This window comes from Lycorma delicatula, chromosome 7, assembly GCF_047948215.1.
Source record: "Lycorma delicatula isolate Av1 chromosome 7, ASM4794821v1, whole genome shotgun sequence".
NCBI lineage: Eukaryota > Metazoa > Arthropoda > Insecta > Hemiptera > Fulgoridae > Lycorma > Lycorma delicatula.
The window spans coordinates 103,961,083-103,983,694 of NC_134461.1; the positions used below are offsets into that span (position 1 = coordinate 103,961,083).

A 22,612-nucleotide genomic window follows, 5' to 3' on the forward strand; every position below is an offset into this window, starting at 1 on the left:
TCTCACCATAGCTCTGGTCTCTTTTTTTGTGGATTTTTTCATGTAACTGTTGTAAATGCATTAAAATAGAAAAAAACAAGAGAGCATCACACTTTGACATTGAATCGAGAATTATGTGCTTTCTTATACGTCCTCTTTTTTAATATTTTTATGTGTACACTGGTTATAATTTAATAATACTGATTATAACAATATAATACATAAAATATATATCATAATTTATTAAAGCAATAGAATACATCAAATATCTATTATTTGGTACTTAGGATATATATTATTTGGTACAAAAATATATTTCTTGGATACTTTATTATTCTTTAATTACTCTCATAGGACCATAGCAATAAAGGAGATTAAAAAAAAATTAGTTCAATACAAATTTATATTTGTGCATGTTATAATATAAATTATTTTATAAAACGATTCTGTATATGAAATATTTTAGTTATTTAGTTTGCCAATTCATAAAAAAATTTATTTTAGATTTTAATGTCAAGAAAAAATAAATGAATGAAAATTAAATTACAGGAATGTACCAATAGCTTATATTTTAATTTAATACAGATTCACTAATTTAATATAAGCAAATACATTAACATCTCTGTTATGCTGACAACTAATATTTTAATTTAAATGAAGATTAAATAAAGTACAAGATGCTTTTATTATCATGTACATGTATGTAAGGACAACATATGCATACAATATAAACTGATTCATGATGTATTTACACAGAGTATTATGCATTATAAACTCTTAATGTCGAGATGGTGTTCCAGATATATTAGAGATACTTGATTTTGAACGATTACGGCCACATGTTTGAGGACGTCCAGATGCATAAGTTAAATATACATGTGATAAATTTGGTTGTACAACCTGAAAAGAAAGAATAAATAAATTAGAACTCGATGTAATTTTTTTGGACTTAATCAATTACTTAACTTAAAAATCATCATTTAGGAATAATTAGGTGTACAACTAGTGAAATAATATCTTTTAAATGAAAAAAGTAAATAAATGAAAAACATACTGAATATGTAGTTTTAGAATGGCACAGTAGTTTTCATATAGAAAAGAAACAAAAACATAGGAATTTAAAAAAATTTTAATTTTCCAATATTTAGAAAGTTCACATGTGAGCTATCCCAAATAGTTCAAGATTAACTTATGCTACAACAGTTAGAAAGACAAAGAATTATGTGGTTAAATAAGTTGAAATTTAGATGGGTTGGTATAATATGAAATCGAAGGAAATAAATATCTAACAGAATCTTTATTAAATAAAATGAACTACGACCATTTACTAAGATACCGATCTCAAGTTCTGAAACATTATGAGGATTCATTTCTAACATGAATTCTTAACTAATGGAGTTGTAGTCTTTGAATCTGAGAATAAGTAGTGTAAGCTGCAGTAACAAACATCTTCTATAAATGAAGAAAACTTTACTGCTTGCAATACTTCATTGGTATAGACAAATGATGAAAGAGCTAAAAAAAGAATGATTTTTTTAATGCGAACAGAACGGTGGAAAAATCTTGTAAAAATCTCATTTGACTGTGTAAATGCACCCAGTAAAACTAATACTATTTAGATTACTGTTTACCATTATTAAACCAACATAAAAGAATTGAAAGTAGTGGAAAAGATTTATGAATCAAGATAAACTGGATTAGAGGCACTGATACCAAACCAAACGTGTTTAATGCAACTTGGATACGCTAAAAAAAATATGAAAATATACTATGGTGCTAAAAATGTAAAACTGACTAAAGAAAAGTTGGTATATTTGATTACAAGTAGATCATGAACCAAACTTGGGAGTGAATACCTATCATTAAAATAATTTTAGTTCTGTACCAGACAAGAAAAAATTAAAGCAACCACAAACAAAAAAATCTGAATATACTAAATGGACACACAAATCCACCCCCTCCAATTGTGTTCCATAACTTTATAAATTAAAAAAAAATGTGCAATGAATACTATGCCTAAGCAAATTTGTAGACTACCATTGCTTTTATGTAGATTAGGAAAAATTTCTAAAAATGCTTTAAAAAACACACCTAAAATTAAATATTAAAAAAGTTCTTCAGATATAACAAATTATAGTACATTAAATAATACAAAATCAAATTTAATTTATGTAAATTTTAAATAAACATAGTGTACTAAATTTTAATTTTTAGGTATACAAAATTCAACATCATTAAGAGTTAAGTGCTGTGCCCTTTTGCCATTAGTTATAGATGTACATTATACAATCCAAACACATAAATTGTGTTATAGGTGCACACCTATAACAAACTAATTTACTTTGTGCAATAAACATTGTGTTTAATCAGTAAAAAGATGACTTTTGTGGAGTAATATTTCTGATGTTTTTATAGATTTTCATTTTTTTAATTTCCTAATGAGATTTGGACACCATAAATAAAAAATAATCATTAAAAATTTAAGTTTTCTTTTACTTTTCACATTAAAGAATCTAAGAGGATTTTTTTAATATACATTTTTATATTCTTTAATTTATTTTAGTTGTTTAAAACAATAAAATAGATAAAAAGGAAGTAAGGTTTTACTGTGATGGATATTTGGTAATTATATTATTAGAACTATCATATTTACTTAATTTAGTAAAAAAGATTGACATTTAAGATGTCTGGGATATAGAGCTATCAACTTACATTATGCATAGGATGAGATGGGAGTGGTAGAAGAGAGAACTAAAAGGGAATGAGTGACGAACATGTTTTACATATTTTATTTTGATACACACACTACACTTAGCTAGATATTGCATACTTCATAGACAATAAGAGAACTCTCTATTTACGTCTTCCCTAGTAATTCTGTGGACAGTGGCAACTTTGAATTATCACCAAGACAACAACCTTTGTAATCTATTAACGGCCTCTTATGTCTTTCTGCCTCTGCAATATTTAGTGATGAATTTTTAATATAACAGACTACTAAAACAGAAAAATGTAAATTGTATTACGAATTTGACTGAAAAGAAAAAGGATTTCTTGAAGGTTTCAGAAGTAATGTAAACAATGTATTTCAAGTATTTGATTTTTTTAATAGTTTTAATGTTTCCAGTAACACTGTATTTATTGTAAACTCACCTCTGGATTAATTTCAGGACTTATTGGATTTATAGATTTTCTCATATTATTTCCAGTATATGCAACACATTTCAGCTGCCACTCTCCTATATCTTCATTCCAGTGTGCATGCTTTTGAATGAGTTCCTAAATAATAAATAAGATCATTAACATAATAAAAATATTACTTCACATTTAAGTTAATATCAAACCAAAAATAATATCACTGTAACTTTTTTATTAATTGAAGGGGATGAAGTACATGCTGCCAGAAATTAAGTGCTTTCTCTTTTATATAGAAGACACATCAATATATAAAAATTACTTAACCTCTTCACAGCTAACTCCAAAACATTTCACTAATTATCATCAAAAAGACAGTGTTAATATTTAAAAACCACACAGCCATAAAAAAAAATCCCTTTTGGTATGCCGGAAGGCAGAGGTAGATTTCACTGGTGCTAAGTAGGGGTTAATTCCATCTTAAAGTTAAGAAAAATTTCAAATTTACTCAATATGACAATGGTTGCATGTAAAAAATGTTTCACGTGTTTAGCATACAACAAGCCCCATCTTCTTACAATTCCAGCAACATTGTGGAGATTAATTGACATTATTATTTTCTGTAGTGCAGGAACTTATGAATTTCTATCTGACCATAGTTTCAACATCAGAATATTAGATTACACATCATATGGATAACAGTCAAATACTAGGCTATGATGACAAAAAAAAAACTTCAAATTGTAAGCAACAGTTTTTACATAGAAACTTACTAAAAGAGAAAAGAAAGCACCTTTCTTAAAAAAATTAAAAATTATTGGAATCATACACTTGATAAACTGTAAGATAAAAAAATGAAAAATAAAACATGGATTGAATTGAGAACATCTTCCTTTTTTTGAACTCAATTCAAAATATTAAACTTCCTTCATATTAGTGAAGCAGGTAAAACCAAATAATATACAGTTGAATTCAAAAAGATACATTCAATTTCGTAACTCTGTATTCCAAATTAAGAACTAATGATAAATGTGAAGTAAATACATTTGAATACTCACACTGAGGTTTACAGATACAATTCATAAATGTTCAATGTGGTCCCTTCAGCTGCTTGGCATCTAAGCAGGCAGTAGCTGAATTCGTCCTACACATGAGAAAGCATACTTGTGTAACAGAGTTCACTGCAGCTGTGAAACGGTTCCTCATGTCAGCCAGATTTGCTGGTAGAGGTGGTATGTAATCTGAATCTTCACAAACCCTCACAAGAAAAGTCATATAGTGTGAGATTAGGTGATCTTGGAAGCCAGAACTGAAGAGACAGGTTTTCATTACAGATTTGTCTATCCATCGTTGAGGTCAAGATTCTTTCATGTAGTGTTGAATACCTAGGTTACAATGGGGTGGAGTGTCATCCTCTATATTTTCAAGTTTTTGATTACAAAGTTCAACACAATTTGGTTTGTCACCTCTGCAAAGAGCCTGTAAAAGTTGTAGGCAGTATGGCTTGAAAGGAAACAATAACACAAAGCATGCCAGACAGTTGGTTGATGTATTTCAAGTTCTTTGCTCGCTCTATGGGTTGACTTTCTTGGGCTTCTTACAAAACTTTCTTCAATTCGTCTCACATTCTCCTCTGCCAAATGCAGTCGGCCCATGCTCTTGCCTTTACAGAGATACTCTGTTTGTTCAAACTGGTGAAACCAACAACATAAGCTTTGTTGGAGAGTCAATGTTAAATTGGAGATGGAACTCATGCTACACTGCAGTTGACAACTGAGATTTGCCAAACTCAAGAACACAGAAAACTTTGTGTTACACTGTAGGTAGCATCTTACTCACAACTGACATGTAATGGTGGTGCAAACACTCTCTCTCTCTTTTTCTGTTTAGCCTCCGGTAGCGGTTGTTTACCAAACTACATGCTACCACTAGCATGTAACATTATTATTCAAAACTTTTGGATCTACTCTCTCAACAACTATGTATATCAATGTATAGTTCAAGAAATATAGAGTTATAAATTGAATCCATCATTTAGAATTGTCCTGTACATATTGTAAAACAATATAATATAAAGACAACCAATAATTCAGTAATGTGTAACATATCTAAAAATCAAACATAATGCTGTAACATAATAAAAGCAATATGATCCATTATCTAATAAAATCTTTCATTAATCATCATAAACCTGCTCAATATTAAGATATGCAATACACAAACCAACAGTGTTTACAATTTTTTACTCTGAAAATTTCCTTAAAATAGTACAAAATTACAATTATATAATGCAGCATAATAACAATAAGGTAAAGCTACGTAATAATAATTATTTTACCCTTTCTATCCACCTGCCTAACACACAATTACATTACTTTTAAAAATTTAACCTATGTGAGTCAGTCACATAGGTAAGGACAATTGTAAGGTTACGGACAATTGTTGTTGTAATGGATTAAAAAATTCTGCAATGATTCTTAATTCTTAGAAAAGTACAACCAACAATTTAAAAAATGTTTTAGGTTCTAATAAAAAACTTTTTATAGAGTAATAGCTTCTACATTTTACACAAAGTGCAAAATCTGCTTTTTTTCTTCCTGTTTAGCCTCCAGGAATCACCATCACATATTACTTCAGAGGATGATGTATGAGTGTAAATGAAGTGTAGTGTTGTACAGTCTCAGATTGACTCTGAGATGTGTGGTTAATTGAAACCCAACAACCAAAGCACACCAATATCCATGATCTACTATTCAAATCCATATAAAAGTAACTGCTTTTACTAGGATTTGAACATTGGAACTCTCAACTTTGAAATCAACTGATTTGCGAAGATGCGTTCACCACTGGGTGCAAGGTCTGCTTGGACTGAAGGAACTTAACTTCTTGGACTGCAAACTAATGAGGAATTTTTACAATATAGCATTACTGTGTGAAGTAGAATGTAACAAGTCAAATTACATTTAGAATTTACCTCTTTGTTCTAGTTTACATGATATGATCATTTGAGTAAAGTGTTGTTGATAGCGTCATTCTACGAACATCATTTTTTTTTTATGAAACTCACATCATTAAATAATCTGTATTGAAAGACACTGACAGTTCACAAAAACCAATAAACTTGTATATTCTTATCATTATATAATAGTGTAAGCACTGGAGCAGGTGGGTGCGACATTTCAGTTGACTCAATAACATGCTATGATATTCTGTCTGAAATCTAGGGATGCATCAAATTGCAGAAAAGTTTGTATTCATGTCTGCTTCAGTATATTATAATTTCTTTGGACCAACAGTTTGGTTAGTAGAGGACCCACTAATTGGTTTTTAGGTTTCCTGTCACAGCTTTGTTCACAAAATACATAAGCAGAATTAACAAACATAAATTACAATCACAATGTTACCAAATCTCATAAAGGTTGAGTCAATAGCAACAGAATAAAAATGCAAAAATTTAAAAAACCAGTTTGTTTTTTACCCCTTAAAATATTTAAATTCAAAAAACCTGAAAATAGTTTTTAGATATTTATCTACAGAGCATGTGCAAGTCAAAATCAAGTGAATATCTTGTTTAGTCGGAAATGGGGAAAACTTACAATCATTTTATAAAAGTTTTTATCTTTTTTCAACTCTTTCAAGATCAAATTTCAAAAAATTTAGAAACTGTTTTTAGATATTCACAATAAGATTACACATACCAAAGATCAAGTTGATATCTTCATTTGTTAGAGAAATAAAAAAAAAAATAGCTGGGTTTCAAAAAAATTCAAAAATCCATTTTAACTCTTTTCTTTAAACTTGGAATTTCAAAAAACCCTTTCTTAGTGTGTACTTACATAATAGAAAAAATGCATATACAAATTTTCATCAATTTATTTTCAGTAGTTTTTACTGGGGGTTGATTATGAATCACTCACACACTTTATATATATATACTTGGGATTCTGTACTCCCACAGGATCCATTCTCCCCTAACATGGCTTCGGCAAGCTTTTTTTGTTCCTTACTTCAAATTTACATCAAGGCACTTACAATAAGTTTTTACAACAGCATTTTGAAGTAGAAACACTGTTGGGTTAAAAATGAGGGACAACTCTTCTTCAGGGGTGTTAAAAAATAATATAAATACAAATAATACAAAAATAAATAAAAGCCAAACCTTGTATTTATCAGGTATGTACATTTTCAATAAAGCCTCTTGTAAGCCAAGTTCTTTAGTTAATTGTCTAACATTATCTAATAGCCCTTCCATTTCACGTTGGTTCTCTTGAGCTACATCTTTTTGCTCTTCTTGTGCTACTTTTAAAAGGCCCTGAAGTTTTTTCAACCTCTTTGATAACCCGACTGCTTCTTCCTGAAGATTCGAATATTTTTCTTCAATATCAACACGTTCTGCCTGAAAATATATATGTACATTACTGCTAAGAATATTTTAGAATGAATCAATAAAGACCATGTTGGTAACATGGGTCATAAACACATAACTTGAGTATGTTTACTATCGGCAATTAATCAGCTCATACAATTTGTATAATATAATATGGTTTTATCTTTTGTGGCATCTTTTATCACTTGTAAATTAAACATTAAATTGTTAATTATTAATTAAAAATATTATGTTACAGGAATACTAACAGTGGTATAAATAAGTTATTAATAAAGGTTAAAATTGGCTGGCACAGAAACTTTTTTTTATATACTTTTCATGCAGTAAAGAAGTCAGTTAGTATCAAATGTAGGTAGATCTAGATCTATAAAGATATCTTTAAATATATAAGTGTAGTGCTTCACTTTAGCTAAATATAGATAACAGGAAAGGAAAAACAAGAATACATGGTGAAATATGGCACTTCACTACATTATTATTATTATTTATGTGGTGCTACATTATTTATTTAGACCTTTGGAAAATGTTATTGTAGAAGGATATTGAAATTTCAGTGGGTTGATAAGATGCAGAATGAAAAGGGCCTTAAGACAGGACAGACGAGGAGAAAAATATGTAGTAGGATATGTAGATAAACTAAGTTGGTAGGTTTGTGTATTAAGATACCTGGGCTTAGTGAATTTGGTTATAGAAGGATGTGTACAAGGTGGAAAATCTAGAGAAAGACAGAGTAGAATACAAAAAAATGAATAACTGTGAAATTATGCTGCAGTTAAAACTGACGACAGAACAGAAACAGAAAGGGATAGAGAATATATACCAGTAAAATGACTGATGAAAAAGAGATGTAAAGTAATATACCCTACTTATACGTAAACCTTCTTATAACACAGGTGAGAATAATTTACATTAAATAATAACATCAAAAGGACATCTAAAAGATAAAGAAGTACGTATTCTAAAGGATACTGGCATATCTGTACGCTTATTAATACACTTGCTACACCTTCCTATAGACATTTACAAATATGCTATAACGTTTTAAAATGAATAAGACAATGATCATTGGTGCTACAACTGTAAAATTCAGACATAAAAATAATATGATACCAGCTAAAATTTATAGGACTTTTCATGATGGCTTGATTGAGTATATTTAGAATAACAGAGACAAAGCTATTAATTAGATGCTATACATTTTCCATACTCTTTTTAAAATGTAGAAATAAATTTTGACTAATAAAATTAATATGTATAGTTTTATTAAAATTATATTACGAATATAAATTTGGTTCAATGTTAATGAGTTTGCAATTGGGCATCATAGCAGTATAATAATATAAATTATTATCAATAAAAATTATAATTACTGCTTTTTGTTGCTTGTAACATATGAATGCTTTCATAGTAATCACTACTTCTTCATATTACGGAAAACTATATTAAAAAATTAAAATAGTAAAGAAGAATAAAAAACAATTCAATTGCCATTTCATTAACTGACCTATACGATGAAACAAACTTCTTTTAATTTTTTAATTTGTTTTTTGTAATATCTGATGAAGTAGTAATTACTAAGAAAGTGCTTATACATCACAAGAAACAAAAAGCAGCAAATATAATTTTTATTACAGATATTAATAAATTTGGTTAGGACTTTTTTGTCTATTTCATTCAATCTGTCCAGCAAATCAGCAGAGTTTTCGCAGTTAGGGGTCACACTGAAACATTTACAAAACTTTACTAACTATATAACATGATCTTAAACATATGCAACAAGTAAAATTTAAAAAAAGGCTGCTGTGTATCCAATATGATTCCTGCCTTTGGAAAAGTAAATGTACAAACCTTCAGTCTGTCTCTTAGCACTAATTGATATCTTATAAAGTCTTACCTCTTTCTCTTGTAATTTTTGTCTCAATAATTCTTCTTCAGATTTTCGTTGTTCTAATTCTTTGGCAGACATCTCTAACAGTCTTTCCTGTTCTTCAGCTTTTTCTAACAGATTTTCTCCTCCCACCAAAATTTTCTTTTCTAAACTATCAAGTTTGTCTTGTAAAAGCTTATGCTCACTCCTAAAAAGAATAATGTAATTAGGATTACATTCATTTTTGGTTTCTGGATAATTTTTATTTTAAGTTTTGAATTTGGATTTAATAGTAGTAACGTAACACTTTTAAAAAACTTATTGCCTAGACAAAATCTAATTGACCAACTATCGTGAATAAATAAATATATGGGATAGTACCTATCTATAAAATAGTACTATTATTATAAACACTAAGAAAATTACAATAATTTTATAGACAAAAATAATTTCTTTGAAGTGATATTACAAAAATGTTTTCCAAACTATTATTCTTCACTAACTAGATACTGATGATTGAATCAACCAACTCTAGAAATTACTTTACGAACATAAGTCGCCAGATGTTAAAGATGAAAATACAAGATAGAGTCAGCACCATTCTGTGATTTACTTAGTTAGAAATATTTTAATAGGACTTAATCACCTAAATGAACAGTAATTTGAGGAAGAAATCTAAATTACTAAAAAAAGTGTCTTAAGTGTTCATAATGTTCCACAAAACTCACATTGCTACAGCAAGTTCTTGTTCATGGGCTTCTTCATTATTTGTAACATGTTCAGGATCATTACTGACATCATCTTTTAGTTTTTGATTAACATCACCCCCGTCTCCATCACCAAGTTGATCCATAGTCATTGATTTTACTTTATGGATTTTGTTACTTTTGTTGCCAGTTTTACCCTCTTCATCACTGGTTTCACCTTCAACTTCAACATCTGACTGGGTATGTTCAACTAGAAAAAAATACAATTAAAAATTGCGTAACAAAGGCTTGCATATAAAGGTTTTTTAAAAAATGAAAATGATAAATCATTATATTTTGTTCTATTAAATCTAATATATATATATAAATTAATGTTTGTCTGTTTGTTCCATATGTGTTCCTATAGTATTAATCTGACTGTGATGAAACTTTGCTGAGTTTGCTGAGTTGTTGCCCGTAAAGATTTCTGAATTAGTTTGGACCCGCTACGTGGCACTGGAATTGAGATATTTTGTATTTATGACCCGATTTGGCTCATATTCAGAATATATATTAGTTACATGAAAAGAAATATTTTTGTGAAAAAGGGAAGAAGGGAAAAAGGAAAACAGTAAAGAGGGGACGGGGTGAAGATGGGAAGAAGGGAAAAAAGGAAAGGTTAAATTTTGTGATGTTTTGTAATGTTCAATTTTTAATATATATACCAAAATCTAGCAATATTAAAGCATTGTCAGGTCAGCTAGTCTTTCAATAAAATGGGATCAGCATAGTAATAATAAGATTATAGAGGTGGGGAGGATTAGGATTTTAGGGGGGGGGGTTATCATGCATTCTTACTGAAAATAATCAGAAACTTTCTGAATAATTTTTAAAGTAGCTCAGAAAAAATATAGTATATTAAATCCTCGGAATCTCCAATTAGCATATTATTAACAAACATAATTAAAAATTGGCTAAAGTTAAGCCCAACGCAGCTCCTATGTTCTAAGTTAACAAAAAATAAATAAAAATTCATTTTAGATTATATAATCAGATTAATTAAAAAAAAAAAATTTTTTCAAATTTAAAGAAAGACGTATTCATTAATTTTCCAGTCTTTTATAAAATTGATTCTGCTGCTAGTATAGCAGTTAATTAATTCTATAACATTAATACTGTTGGTAGATATTAGAACTATCATTTTTGGTGGTTTATTAAAATACAATATAAATTTGAAATAAATGACCATTAGATTTATAATTTATCTGATCCAATGATACTTGCCAAACTTCAGGTGTCATTTGTTATATTTTCACTACGTACAATTTTTTAAGGGAATGACATTAATATTTGTTATTAAATTCTAATATTGATTTTTTTTTTAATGTTCCATTTACAAGGGTTTTTGTTTATCACATTTATATGCTTTAAAATATGTACAAAAAAAAACTTGTGTCTACAGTTTGAAAAACCATTACTTAAATAAATTTATATTCAACTGCTATAAAGCATTTATTATAGTTATTCTTTAAAAAATAAATAAACTCTGCATATGAAGCTGTACTTTGTAAAATTATGCTTATTACCTTGTTGACTACTTCTAGAAATTAACAAATTTACAGAACTGCTAAGGCATGAATAAAACTTAACTGTATCCACAGAAATTACTTTCCAAATTTTTTTTAGTACTACTTCCTCAAAGAGTTAAGTTATTCAAATCCTCTAATTAGGTAGATTTTTATAAATCCTAAAAGACTGTTAACAATTTAAACCAAATAACAACCATAATATAAATTGATGTAACAATTCAAATAAAAATAGATGTTTGTTTTTAACATACCATGAGTTTCTGAACACTCATGTTGTTAACTGGTTATATTTTACTTATTTATTTTTTTGGTATTGTTCTTTTTTCTTATACCGTGATAGAAAACACTTTTATTTACAGAATAAGGGTATTATTTCTTAAGGAAAATCCAGTTGACTATTAAAAAATTGCAGTTGACTTATTAAATAATTATATTACCTTCATAGGTTTGTTTAATGAAAAAAGTAGACTAAGAGTAACAAACAAGATAATTGATTTGTTTACATGGGAGCTCTACGTTCATCATGTAAACTTCAACTGTCATTAACAAAAAGTCAAGGTCAGAAGAACATGTAAAGACAATTGATCTAGTTGAAACAACAATATGAAAACAACAACAAAAAAAGTAACAAAATGAAAATGGCTGAAAGACCAATATAAAACAAGGACTTTCAATAAAATTAACATGGAACTGTTAGGTTGGAGCAGTTTCAATGGTGTAGAGATTTGAGGATAATTTTAACCTATTAACACTTTGTCAAGATCTCTAACAAGTTTTAAGAACTAATTAACTAAATGGGGAACTTAGCAAATGTGCATAACTTCCAAAAATTATGATAAAAACACCAAAAGACTTTCATTCAATGGTAATAAAACAATTTTTAATAATAGTTAATTGTTTTTTTTTCGAAAACTCCAAAAACAACAACAAATGTGCAGTGAAAATAATAATACAATTGACAATAATAATAATAATCAGAATAAAAAACTTACTATTGCCACCTTCCTCAAGTTGACGTCTTAACGTTTCAATTTCTTGTTGAAACTGTCTTAATAAAGCATCCTTTGGATCCTCATTAATACGAGCTCTGTTACAAATATTTTTTGCCCTACTAGCATATCTGAGTGTACTAATTGTTTCATCATAATTATAATCAGCTGGACCAATTGTAGCACACTAAGAACATACCAATCAATAGATATACAAAAATGTATGCTAGCAAATCAGAATTTTTGGATTGTAATATCAATTTTAGGTATTTTTCAAGAAGACACCTACTACCAAAGAAAGGCGATCTGTCGTTAGTCAGTTAATTGTTAGATGGCGCCACTGAAAGGTTATATTGAAATAAGAAAATAAATAAAATTATAAATATATCTTTTTTTCCCTTTTAGCCTCCAGGAATCACCACCAGGTATTACTTCAGAGGATGAATGAGGATGATAAGTATGAGTGTAAGTGAAGTGTAGTCTTGTACAGTCTCAGGTTGACCATTTCTGATATGTATGGTTAATTGAAACCCAACTACCAAAAAACAACGGTGTCCATTATCTAGTATTCAAATCCATTTAAAAGTACCTTTACTAAGATAAACTGCCTTTACTAGGATTTGAAAATTGGAACTCTCATCTTTGAAATCAGCTAATTTGTGAAGACGCATTCACCACTATACCAACCAGCTGGTATAAATATCTAATCAAACTTAACCTACTCTCGTTAATCAAGATTAGCGAGCATATGATAGGTTTGGTTAGATTATATTTATAATTTTATTATGGTACTTTTGGAGCCATCTAACAATTAACTGACACACTACAACTCTCTGTCTAACTACAAATCACATTTTATCATCATGTGGCAGACATCATCTTGAAAAGTATCCAATTTTATGGCTATGAATGTCTTCATAACTGTTCATAAAAAAAAAACCATTGCTACTGGTTCAGAACCTCTAGTGTCAACAGAGATTCAAAACATGCTTTTGTGAGTTTTTTAAAATAATTTTCATACTATAATTGTAACTGTTACAATGAAATAACAATACTTAGAAATGTGAACTATGAAATGTGCAAATATATAATAATTTAAAAAAATTTTTTTAGTATTTTTCTAATCTTCATCATAAATAAGATAAAACAAAAGGAATTATTTTATATGGTGAATACAAATATTCAAACAAAAATAGCATATTTTTTTAGAAATAACAAAATTCATAAAAAATTCTTTAACATACATTTGTATATTTTGGATTTGACATACAAGAATTAAGATATAAAGTGAGCTTTAAGTGTACTTACATAAATACTTATATAAAAAGTTAGTATTCAAATAAATATGATGCAAACACAGCTCTTAATTTACTACAGCAATTATTAATTATATATTAATGTAACCTGCTTCTTAATATGAATTTTCTTAAATTTTTGTTTGTTGTCAAATCTCAGAATAATAAAATAATTACAAAAGAAATTTAAACACTGTTACAATTAAGATTTTCTTATAATTTTTTTAACATGTTGTAGTTTACAATTAAATGTGGTATTTTGGTATTTTAATTCAGGGTATTTTGGTGTTTATAACAATATTCATACCAGGGTTTGTTATTTTGAAAAGTGCAGTCATCATTTTTTATCATGTATCTTCTTGCTTTTAATTTATAAGAAGTGAATTTTTCAATAGAAATCTTTTCTGATTATTTTACTGTGAAAAATAAATCATTTTACCCAAAAAGAGGCAATTTAGATTTCTTAACTAACTGACCAGAAAATATTTGTATAAAGTGGGAAGGCTCACTAGATGAAAGGTCTTGCCTTTTCTTCATCTGCTATCTGGCCTAAATTATAATGTTTTTATAAAACAGAAATCATTTAATACAGTATATTGTTTACATAAGTAGAATCAAAGAAGTACCAATAAAAACAGTGTGTAAAATACATTAAATATTTAAAAAAATAAAACATTTAGTATATTATTAAATAATTTTTTTACAGAGATTTTTTTTCATAAAAACATGTTTTTATGAATAATTAATTCAAAACATTTTTTTATTACAAAAGCACAACTTTTATTAGTTTTAAATTATTTCTTTTAAACAAGTATAAAATATTAAGTTTTGGAAGTGCTCCTTCTTATACTTGAAAAAGTCATCATTGTACAGACTTATATTTGTAACTATACCACATCAAACAAATTTATACAACAACTATACAAAAAAGTAACCTCTATGGTAGGAGAGAACATGTACGTAGCTATGTTTACAATTCAATAAACACAAAAAATATACTTATAGAACGTGGTCTTTTAATTAACTACATTCATTAACTGATTATATATTTTTTTTATAGCTCCAATTATGAACATTAAAAAAACATTACTGAATAAAATTTAAAAACACTTATAAAGAAAGAAAATTGAAAACCAACAAGTACCATAAATTAATAACAATAATAAAAATCACAATTACTACTTTGTTTCTTGTAATATATGAGCGCTTTTGTAGTGATACTACTTGATTAGATATTTATTGCCTAAATGAAATGTTTGAACTTTGAAACAAGCTTACAGAGATGATGCCGGGATTGTACGCAATGTAATGAATGGTTTTTATGATTTAAAAGCGGTCATCAGTCAACTGAATATTACCCTCAACCAGGAAGGCCTTGACATCCCACCCATGCTCAGGAAATCAGCAGTTTGGTGCATGCAAATTGGCGATTGATTGTCAGAGAACTTGCAGAAGAGTTTAGCAACTCAGTTAGATGAGATTTTTACTGAAAAATTGAACTTGCATAAAGTTGCAGCAAAGTTTGTTCCTCGTTTGATGACCGAACAGCTGAAAGAAAACTGAGTGGATGTTTCTTGGTAACTTCTTGAACAGCCAATTATGATGGAACATTCAAGCAAAGGATTATAACAGGAGAAAATCTGTAAACCTAGCGGTTTACGGATGACAAAAAATTGCCCATTACAAAAATCACTACTAACACTTATACACATTGCACTAAAATAACAATAACATGAAAACTAAACAAGATATCAAAGTCCAAGAACATCTGATTATTGAGAAGGTTATGCAGAAGACAATGCTGCCAACCGCACGTCACTAAGATCTGTTCAGTTACTGAACAGATCTCGTATTCAATATGCATCAGATATGTAGATGACATTTTGATCATTTTCATTAAATAAATTTAGAACATATAATAATACTTCATAAACTCAATGATTTTCATCAAAATATAACTCATACAGTTAAAACTGAACAAAACATTATAAACTTCCTTGACATAAATAAAGAAAAGGTAATAATAATAAATTAAAGTTAGGAATTTTTAGAAAACCAACATTGTCTTTAACAATACTTTCATCAAAAAACTGCTATGTATAACATCATTAATAGAGCATTAAAATAAAATATTAGCTACCAATAATGGATAAAACATAAAACCTATTAATAATTTAATAAACAAATTAATTCATAAATTTAACCAAAAAAACCTATTCTACTCTTTCAAATAACAATGTAAATTTTTTATCCATAACTCTTGAAAAACATTTGAAGAACATCCAAAACATTTGAAAAAAAAATTCAAAGAACTTACAAGCTCTTAAGTATGTTAAACAAGTCTAATTATGCAAACCATATGAAAAGTAATAAGCATAAATTCATTAATTTATAAGACGTGGATATATCACTCTCCATAAAAAAACAACGGTGTGTAGGTTTGTTTGTTTGCTTTTTGTAAATGCTCACATTTTTATTTTAGTTTACCTGGTAGAGAGGGATCATGTGGTGCACCAGAAGATGTGGCTGTGCACAGCGCAGAAAAGATTCATTCATTCGAATGATTTATACTTCTTGATAAACTATTTATCAAACTATTTATTTGACAAACTATTTATCTAAAATTATATTTGTGTTTGGGGATAAAAAAGGAAAACATTGGGGTTAGAGATGTGCTAAAAAATCACAACTCAAGAAACAGCTAAAACTGTTGTGAACCTTTTCGTTGTAAAGTTCTTGTAGTTAGTAAGCTAAATTCATGAACGTTATTTAGTTACAACAGGCAAAATCATTTAACAAAATCATGCATAATGAAACATAAACCATGTAACATTTTTGCAGTGGCCCATAGGCCTGCCTTTTTTCTAGTTAGAAATAAATAGTAATATGCAATCTCTTGAAAAAATCCACTTAATAAAAAAAAATAATAATAATATAAATAAACCATTATAAATTTTGAAAATAATGAATGGTTTAAACAAATAGTAAAATCTATTTAATATAAGATTATCTAATAATACAGCAGTATAAAAATTGTTATCCATAATTTTTCATTTCAATTAAAGAGAAGTGTGTTTCATCTTCTAGGTCAGTTTAATTAATTGGCCTTAACTTCTTTTCTTTTTTAATCTGATGAAATAGTGATCACTACTACAAAAGCACTCATATATATATAGTGTGCAACATAAAACCAAACCGATAATTTAACCGCTACCCAACACATTTATGAAAGACTTTAAATATTATTAAAAAAAATTTTATTATAATGATTTTAATCTTTTAAAACCAGTACATATTAAAATATTTGTGATTTAGAACTTTTCCATTCCAAAAAAATATTTCTTTTTGTTTCTTATGACTTATTTCTATTAACTTCTCATAAAACATCTGGAAGAAAAGTTATAAATTTCAGAAACGCTTCACTTCTAAACGTAATGCCATTTCATTAAGTTAAAAATGTCTTAACTATTTACTTAAAATATGAAAGAACCTTCATATTTACTGAAATGTTAAGATTTAAAAAAAAATGTCTACAACAATAAAAATACTAGTAACTATAAAACAACCTCACTTACAGAGTTATTGTTTGTTGTTAACACCTGAAGTCAAACAAGTTAGTACAGATATTCATCTGAATCACATTTGAGGAAGTTAAAAATAATAGATCAATTATGTTTTTTATTAATCAGTTTTCAGAATCTAAAAATGCTATTATTTAATCAAATATCTTCTTTTTTTCATATTTCAATTTACATTTAAATCAAAATTGGCATCTTTGGCCTAAGGTCTACCTAATACGTATGCTTCACCCATATGAAATGACAATTTTAAGAACCACAACTATTAAGTTTAAAACAATCATGCTAATATTTTAAAGATGGCTTTAAGGGGGCTTCCATGGTCCTATACATATACAATGTTAATTTTGTTTATGGTTCGGTATAATTTTACAGAAAACAAAAAAAGATAACTGCATAGGACTTTTTTTTTACTTCATGTTTAGTAATTACTAGTGTTAATAATCATTTTTAAAATTTTATAACGTGTTGTTTGAAAATCAGTTTAGTATTAAAGAGAAAAAAATGCAAAAAGAAGGAATATCTTTTTTTGTTGTTGAGAAAAATGTACCTAAAGATTAAAATAACAAGATTTTCGGAAAATCAACTTTAAAGATCGGACTGGGTACTCACCTGAGAATGAACTAAGTGTTGGTGCATACCAGTACTATAAGATAGGTTGTCAGGATCTTCCTGCTCTTCACAATGTTCTAAATTTTTTCTTTTCTGCTGAAGATTCATTTTAAAATTTTTTGTATAGCAAGCCCAAGTAGCATGTCTCATGTTATTAACACTATTAATGTTTCTCAAAATATCTAAGCCGTAATAAGTTTTTATTTTATCAACATTGATTTGTAAATAAATAATCTTAGGGAGCCTTGGCAAAATTTGCATACACTTGTTTCTGATAAAAGTTTGCTCAAGTCGTCAAAACTGAGTATGTCATACTCAAAGTCATTAATAGGAATATCATATAATTATCATATTTATATGAATACTTGCAAAGTTTAACTTTAGATGCCCTGCTTTTAGGTGAACCATTATCACTACTATCTTCTAAGTTTTCCTCAGCTTTTCTTTTGAAACCAGTTATCCTATAGACAGCATTTTCCTTCGACTTCTTTCCAACATTTTTACGGTTGTTGAATTTCTTAATTCTACACATTGTTTTAAAAAAAAAAGTAGGCTTATTTACCAATAAATTACGTTAACAGAAATGAAACCATACAAAAAACAAAATAACTCACAGCATCGCACTAAAACTATAGTAAAACTTTAACAAACTCATTAGAACATACAAAAAATAACCTGTACAACTTAAAAGTAAAGCACATGTAAGGAGGATAGGAAATCTAACGGTATAAAAAAAAATTAGTTGTCACGAAATAAATGACTAAATTAAAGAAAATGTCATCTAAAAATATTTTTTTAAATATTTTTGCAGCAGAAATCTTCACTCAAATATCATGTATTAAATATAAAAATAAGCAAATAAAGTAGGAGAATTTAAAAATGCAAACAAAAAAATATGCTTTTTTTTTTTCTTTTTTTTGTAAGTGCCCTTAACCACAGGAATTTTATTCTAACATCATGTACATTTATATTACAGTTTTGATTTTTTTTTAAATATTTCAGGTATAATGGAGTGTTGTGGTATAAAGAAATGAAATTTACAGTTATGACAGACAAAAAATTAACTTAAATTTTATATGAACTTACCATGACAGTTTTTGAATTGCCTCCCAATGAGTCTTGTAAAATTCGGGTAAGTTTAGAATTACGATAAGGAATATGTACACATTTTCCATCAACCAATGCAGAGATAACATTTCCAAGCGTTGATAATGATAAGTTAATTTTTGATGCTTCTCGAAGTCTTTGACCAACAGCACCAGTTTTAGCCTGTCGTTCAGAACCCTATAAAAATATAATAAATAAAATATAAGAATAAATTTTACACATGCATGTACACATGCTCAGGTAAATATTTTTAAATTATTCTTTTCAGAATATTTATAAGTATAAAACAAAAAAATATAAGCACATATGTGAATATGTGTTTATTCTCTCCCCTTATAAAATTTTTTCAAGAACATTTAGAAGCATATAGGTACAAAAACAAAATATTTAATTATGCTGATCTCACTCACATTTGGAAGAATAAAAACATTTATAGTTTTATTCATATGGTTTTATATAAATACCATAATAGTATAAATTACATTTTAAACCTTCTAAATCTGTAAAAATATTTAAAATAAAAAAAATTAAATTACCATATTATTAAAATTCAACACAATGATTGGGTTAGCGGCAAAATATATTCAATTTAAATTACTAAAAAAATGTATAATTTATATTTCAAAATATATTCAAATATGGTTCTTAAGTAATATTTTTATTCGACAAGTAAACTGCAACAAGAGCAAAGCATTTTATTTCAACAACTAACCAATAGTAAACATATGTGTATTTATGGTTTTAATAATTTTAATTATTTTTTAATAAAAATCCTTTTTGAAGAATTAAATTAAATTAACATTTAGTTGATTTCCTTTATTACAAATAAACAATCTTTTTAATATCAAATAAAATTTTGACAATTTGCTTTGTACTTGGGGCTGGATAACAATATTTGTTTCAGTTATATACTTCCATTTTGTTGTAAACATTAATATATAGACTAATATATTAGACTTAATCTAAATTATATTCTATACAAACTTTACCTTATTACAAACTTATTTACAAACTTTACCTTATTACAGATATTTATGTGAGATGGATTTTGTAATGTTTGAAAAATGTCAAACTTGACCGTAATTCAAACTATAAACTTCTGTAAAATATGCAATATAACTGGTCTGACGCTTACAATAACACTATTAATACTACAAAAAGCCTAGGCAGCATTATTTTTAGTGATATTAACTCAAAAGTTACAAGGGAGTGATTTTTTTTCCTGCTTAGCCTCTGGGAATCATCATCAGGTATTGCTTCAAAGGATGATGAGGATGATATGTATAAGACTTAAGTGTACTCTTGTACAGTTTCAGGTCAACCATTTCTGAGATACGTGGTTCATTGAAACCCAACCACCAAAGAACACTGGTATCCATGATCTAGTATTCACATCTGTATAAAAGTAACTGCCTTTACTAGGATTTGAACGTTGGAACTCTTGACTTCAAAATCAGCTGATTTGTGAAGACGTGTTCACCACTACACCAACCCGATGTATTACAAGGAAGTGATTAATTTCTTTGTCCCAAACAGGAAGACCACTTTGTCTTTGTCACTCCTTTGGCAAAGGTGCTATAGAAACTCACTTAACTATAGCAATGACAACAGATTTTTTGAACATGTTTGAAAAAGTTAATTATTAAAAATAACATTAGATCCTTCCTTGTTCAAAATTCTAACAAACCAGACAGCTAATTTAAAAATTACAAACCAGTGTTAAACAACTATGCTCTAAGCACAGTCATGATGTGAATATTACTGTGTAGTCATAATATACACATGACCAACATATCTAAAATAAACATATATTTACATCCATTTAAAAATATTAATTATTTTATTAATAAACAAATTGCAGGTGTTAAGTACATTCAAATACATTATTCTTAATTTAACTTGTAAATTTGTTTACTTTATAAAAAAAAAAAAGGCTATTCAAATAATAGTACGTACAGCTAGATCAACTAGATGAAGACGCCCCATTTTTACATGTTCTTCACCATCTGCTCCTACTTGACTTGTTTCAACTGTTATTGAAAATATAGCATGAGATCGTGAACTTTCAGCATTCATGGCAGTAGCACCAACAACACCTGCACAGCAAAAAATTAAAAATTGAAAACATTCGTACATTTTCATCTAGTGAACAACCAAACCGTACATATAAATTTCAATCCTATTATCATCAACAAACCATGAATATATTCTATCTTAATATGAGGGTTATCCAGAAAGTGTACATTTTACACATTGTGACATTACTTTGCATATATGCAGTGACTTCTTTTATTTACTGATAAGTCATAGAACAATCTCATGAGAAAGATCATGTATAGTGTGTTCTATAAAAAATGCAATATTCTTGTAAGTACCATTTTCCTGAGGCTAATTCAACAATAAATCTATTATTTACAGTAAAATGCTGAAAAGACTTTATTAATAACAGAATTTGTTCATCAGATTCATCATTTCACATTTACTGTTTTTAGGTTTTTTGTTTAAAATCAGTTATTTTCATTTTACAGCAAATATCAGTAATATATTAACACTAGTTAATACAATTGACTATAGTTACGAGTAATTTAAATTATTAAACCACACTCTTGCTGGGTAATTATTGAACATAGTACAATATTGCTTGGTCATTTCATTTATTTTATTCTTAAGCCATAGCTTTATTTTTCTGTTTTTAAACCTGAAGTAGCTTGAGTTACAAGTCAGTTACAAACAGTGTTCTAAACAAAAATATGTTACAACCATTAAAAAAACTAGTAGCTGTAAGGAGCTTTATAAATGTTGAGGCTTCAAACAGGATAAAAGTAAAGAAAATCTTAAAAACACTAATAAATTATCAAATAAAAGAATAAATGAAACTATCTGATTATGGAAAAAAGTAAAACTGAAGAGTTTACTTAATAAACCATTAATAAAAAAACTAATTACTCAATAACTAATAATAAAAATATACTCACGATTTCTATTTCCAAGAGTCATAATTCTATCCATATCATCAGCATTGTTTACAACATATGTCGAAAGATCTTTAACAAAAACACCAACATCAGGACGTTCTTTAACTTCCAGTCGAGCTGATGAATTTTTACTCAACAGATCTCTAATCTCCTCATTGTAAATTTCAAAATATGAAACTCGAACCAAAAACCTAATCAAAATTAACTTTTTATTATAAAAATGATACAGTCTACAATTACAAAATTTCATATTAAATAAAGGACCAGAAAAATGTAATGAAAAATAAGATTCAGGAAGAGAATTTTTAGTATGTAAAAACAAAAACAGCTTTACTGGCTCAAGAAAAAACATAAAATCACAAATTAAGAGAAATAAATTGAACACCTTATTAAGTAACTAATTAAGCAAATTC

The 22,612-nt window shown here is 27.8% G+C and overlaps 1 protein-coding gene across 1 annotated transcript in view; it reads right to left on the reverse strand.

Annotated features, from left to right (window-relative positions):
* Window positions 1-352: 352 nt before the first annotated feature.
* Klp64D (kinesin-like protein 64D) overlaps window positions 353-22,612 on the reverse strand; it is a 29,480-nt gene continuing 7,220 nt past the window's right edge. The window contains exons 4-12 of the mRNA XM_075370187.1: window positions 22,200-22,390; window positions 21,181-21,320; window positions 19,204-19,401; window positions 12,636-12,819; window positions 10,097-10,325; window positions 9,396-9,576; window positions 7,274-7,510; window positions 3,133-3,258; window positions 353-879 (exon numbers count right to left, since the gene is read on the reverse strand). Of these exons, the coding sequence (XP_075226302.1) occupies window positions 757-879; window positions 3,133-3,258; window positions 7,274-7,510; window positions 9,396-9,576; window positions 10,097-10,325; window positions 12,636-12,819; window positions 19,204-19,401; window positions 21,181-21,320; window positions 22,200-22,390 (1,609 nt within the window). The 3' untranslated portion in view covers window positions 353-756. The remainder of the gene's footprint in view (window positions 880-3,132; window positions 3,259-7,273; window positions 7,511-9,395; window positions 9,577-10,096; window positions 10,326-12,635; window positions 12,820-19,203; window positions 19,402-21,180; window positions 21,321-22,199; window positions 22,391-22,612) is intronic.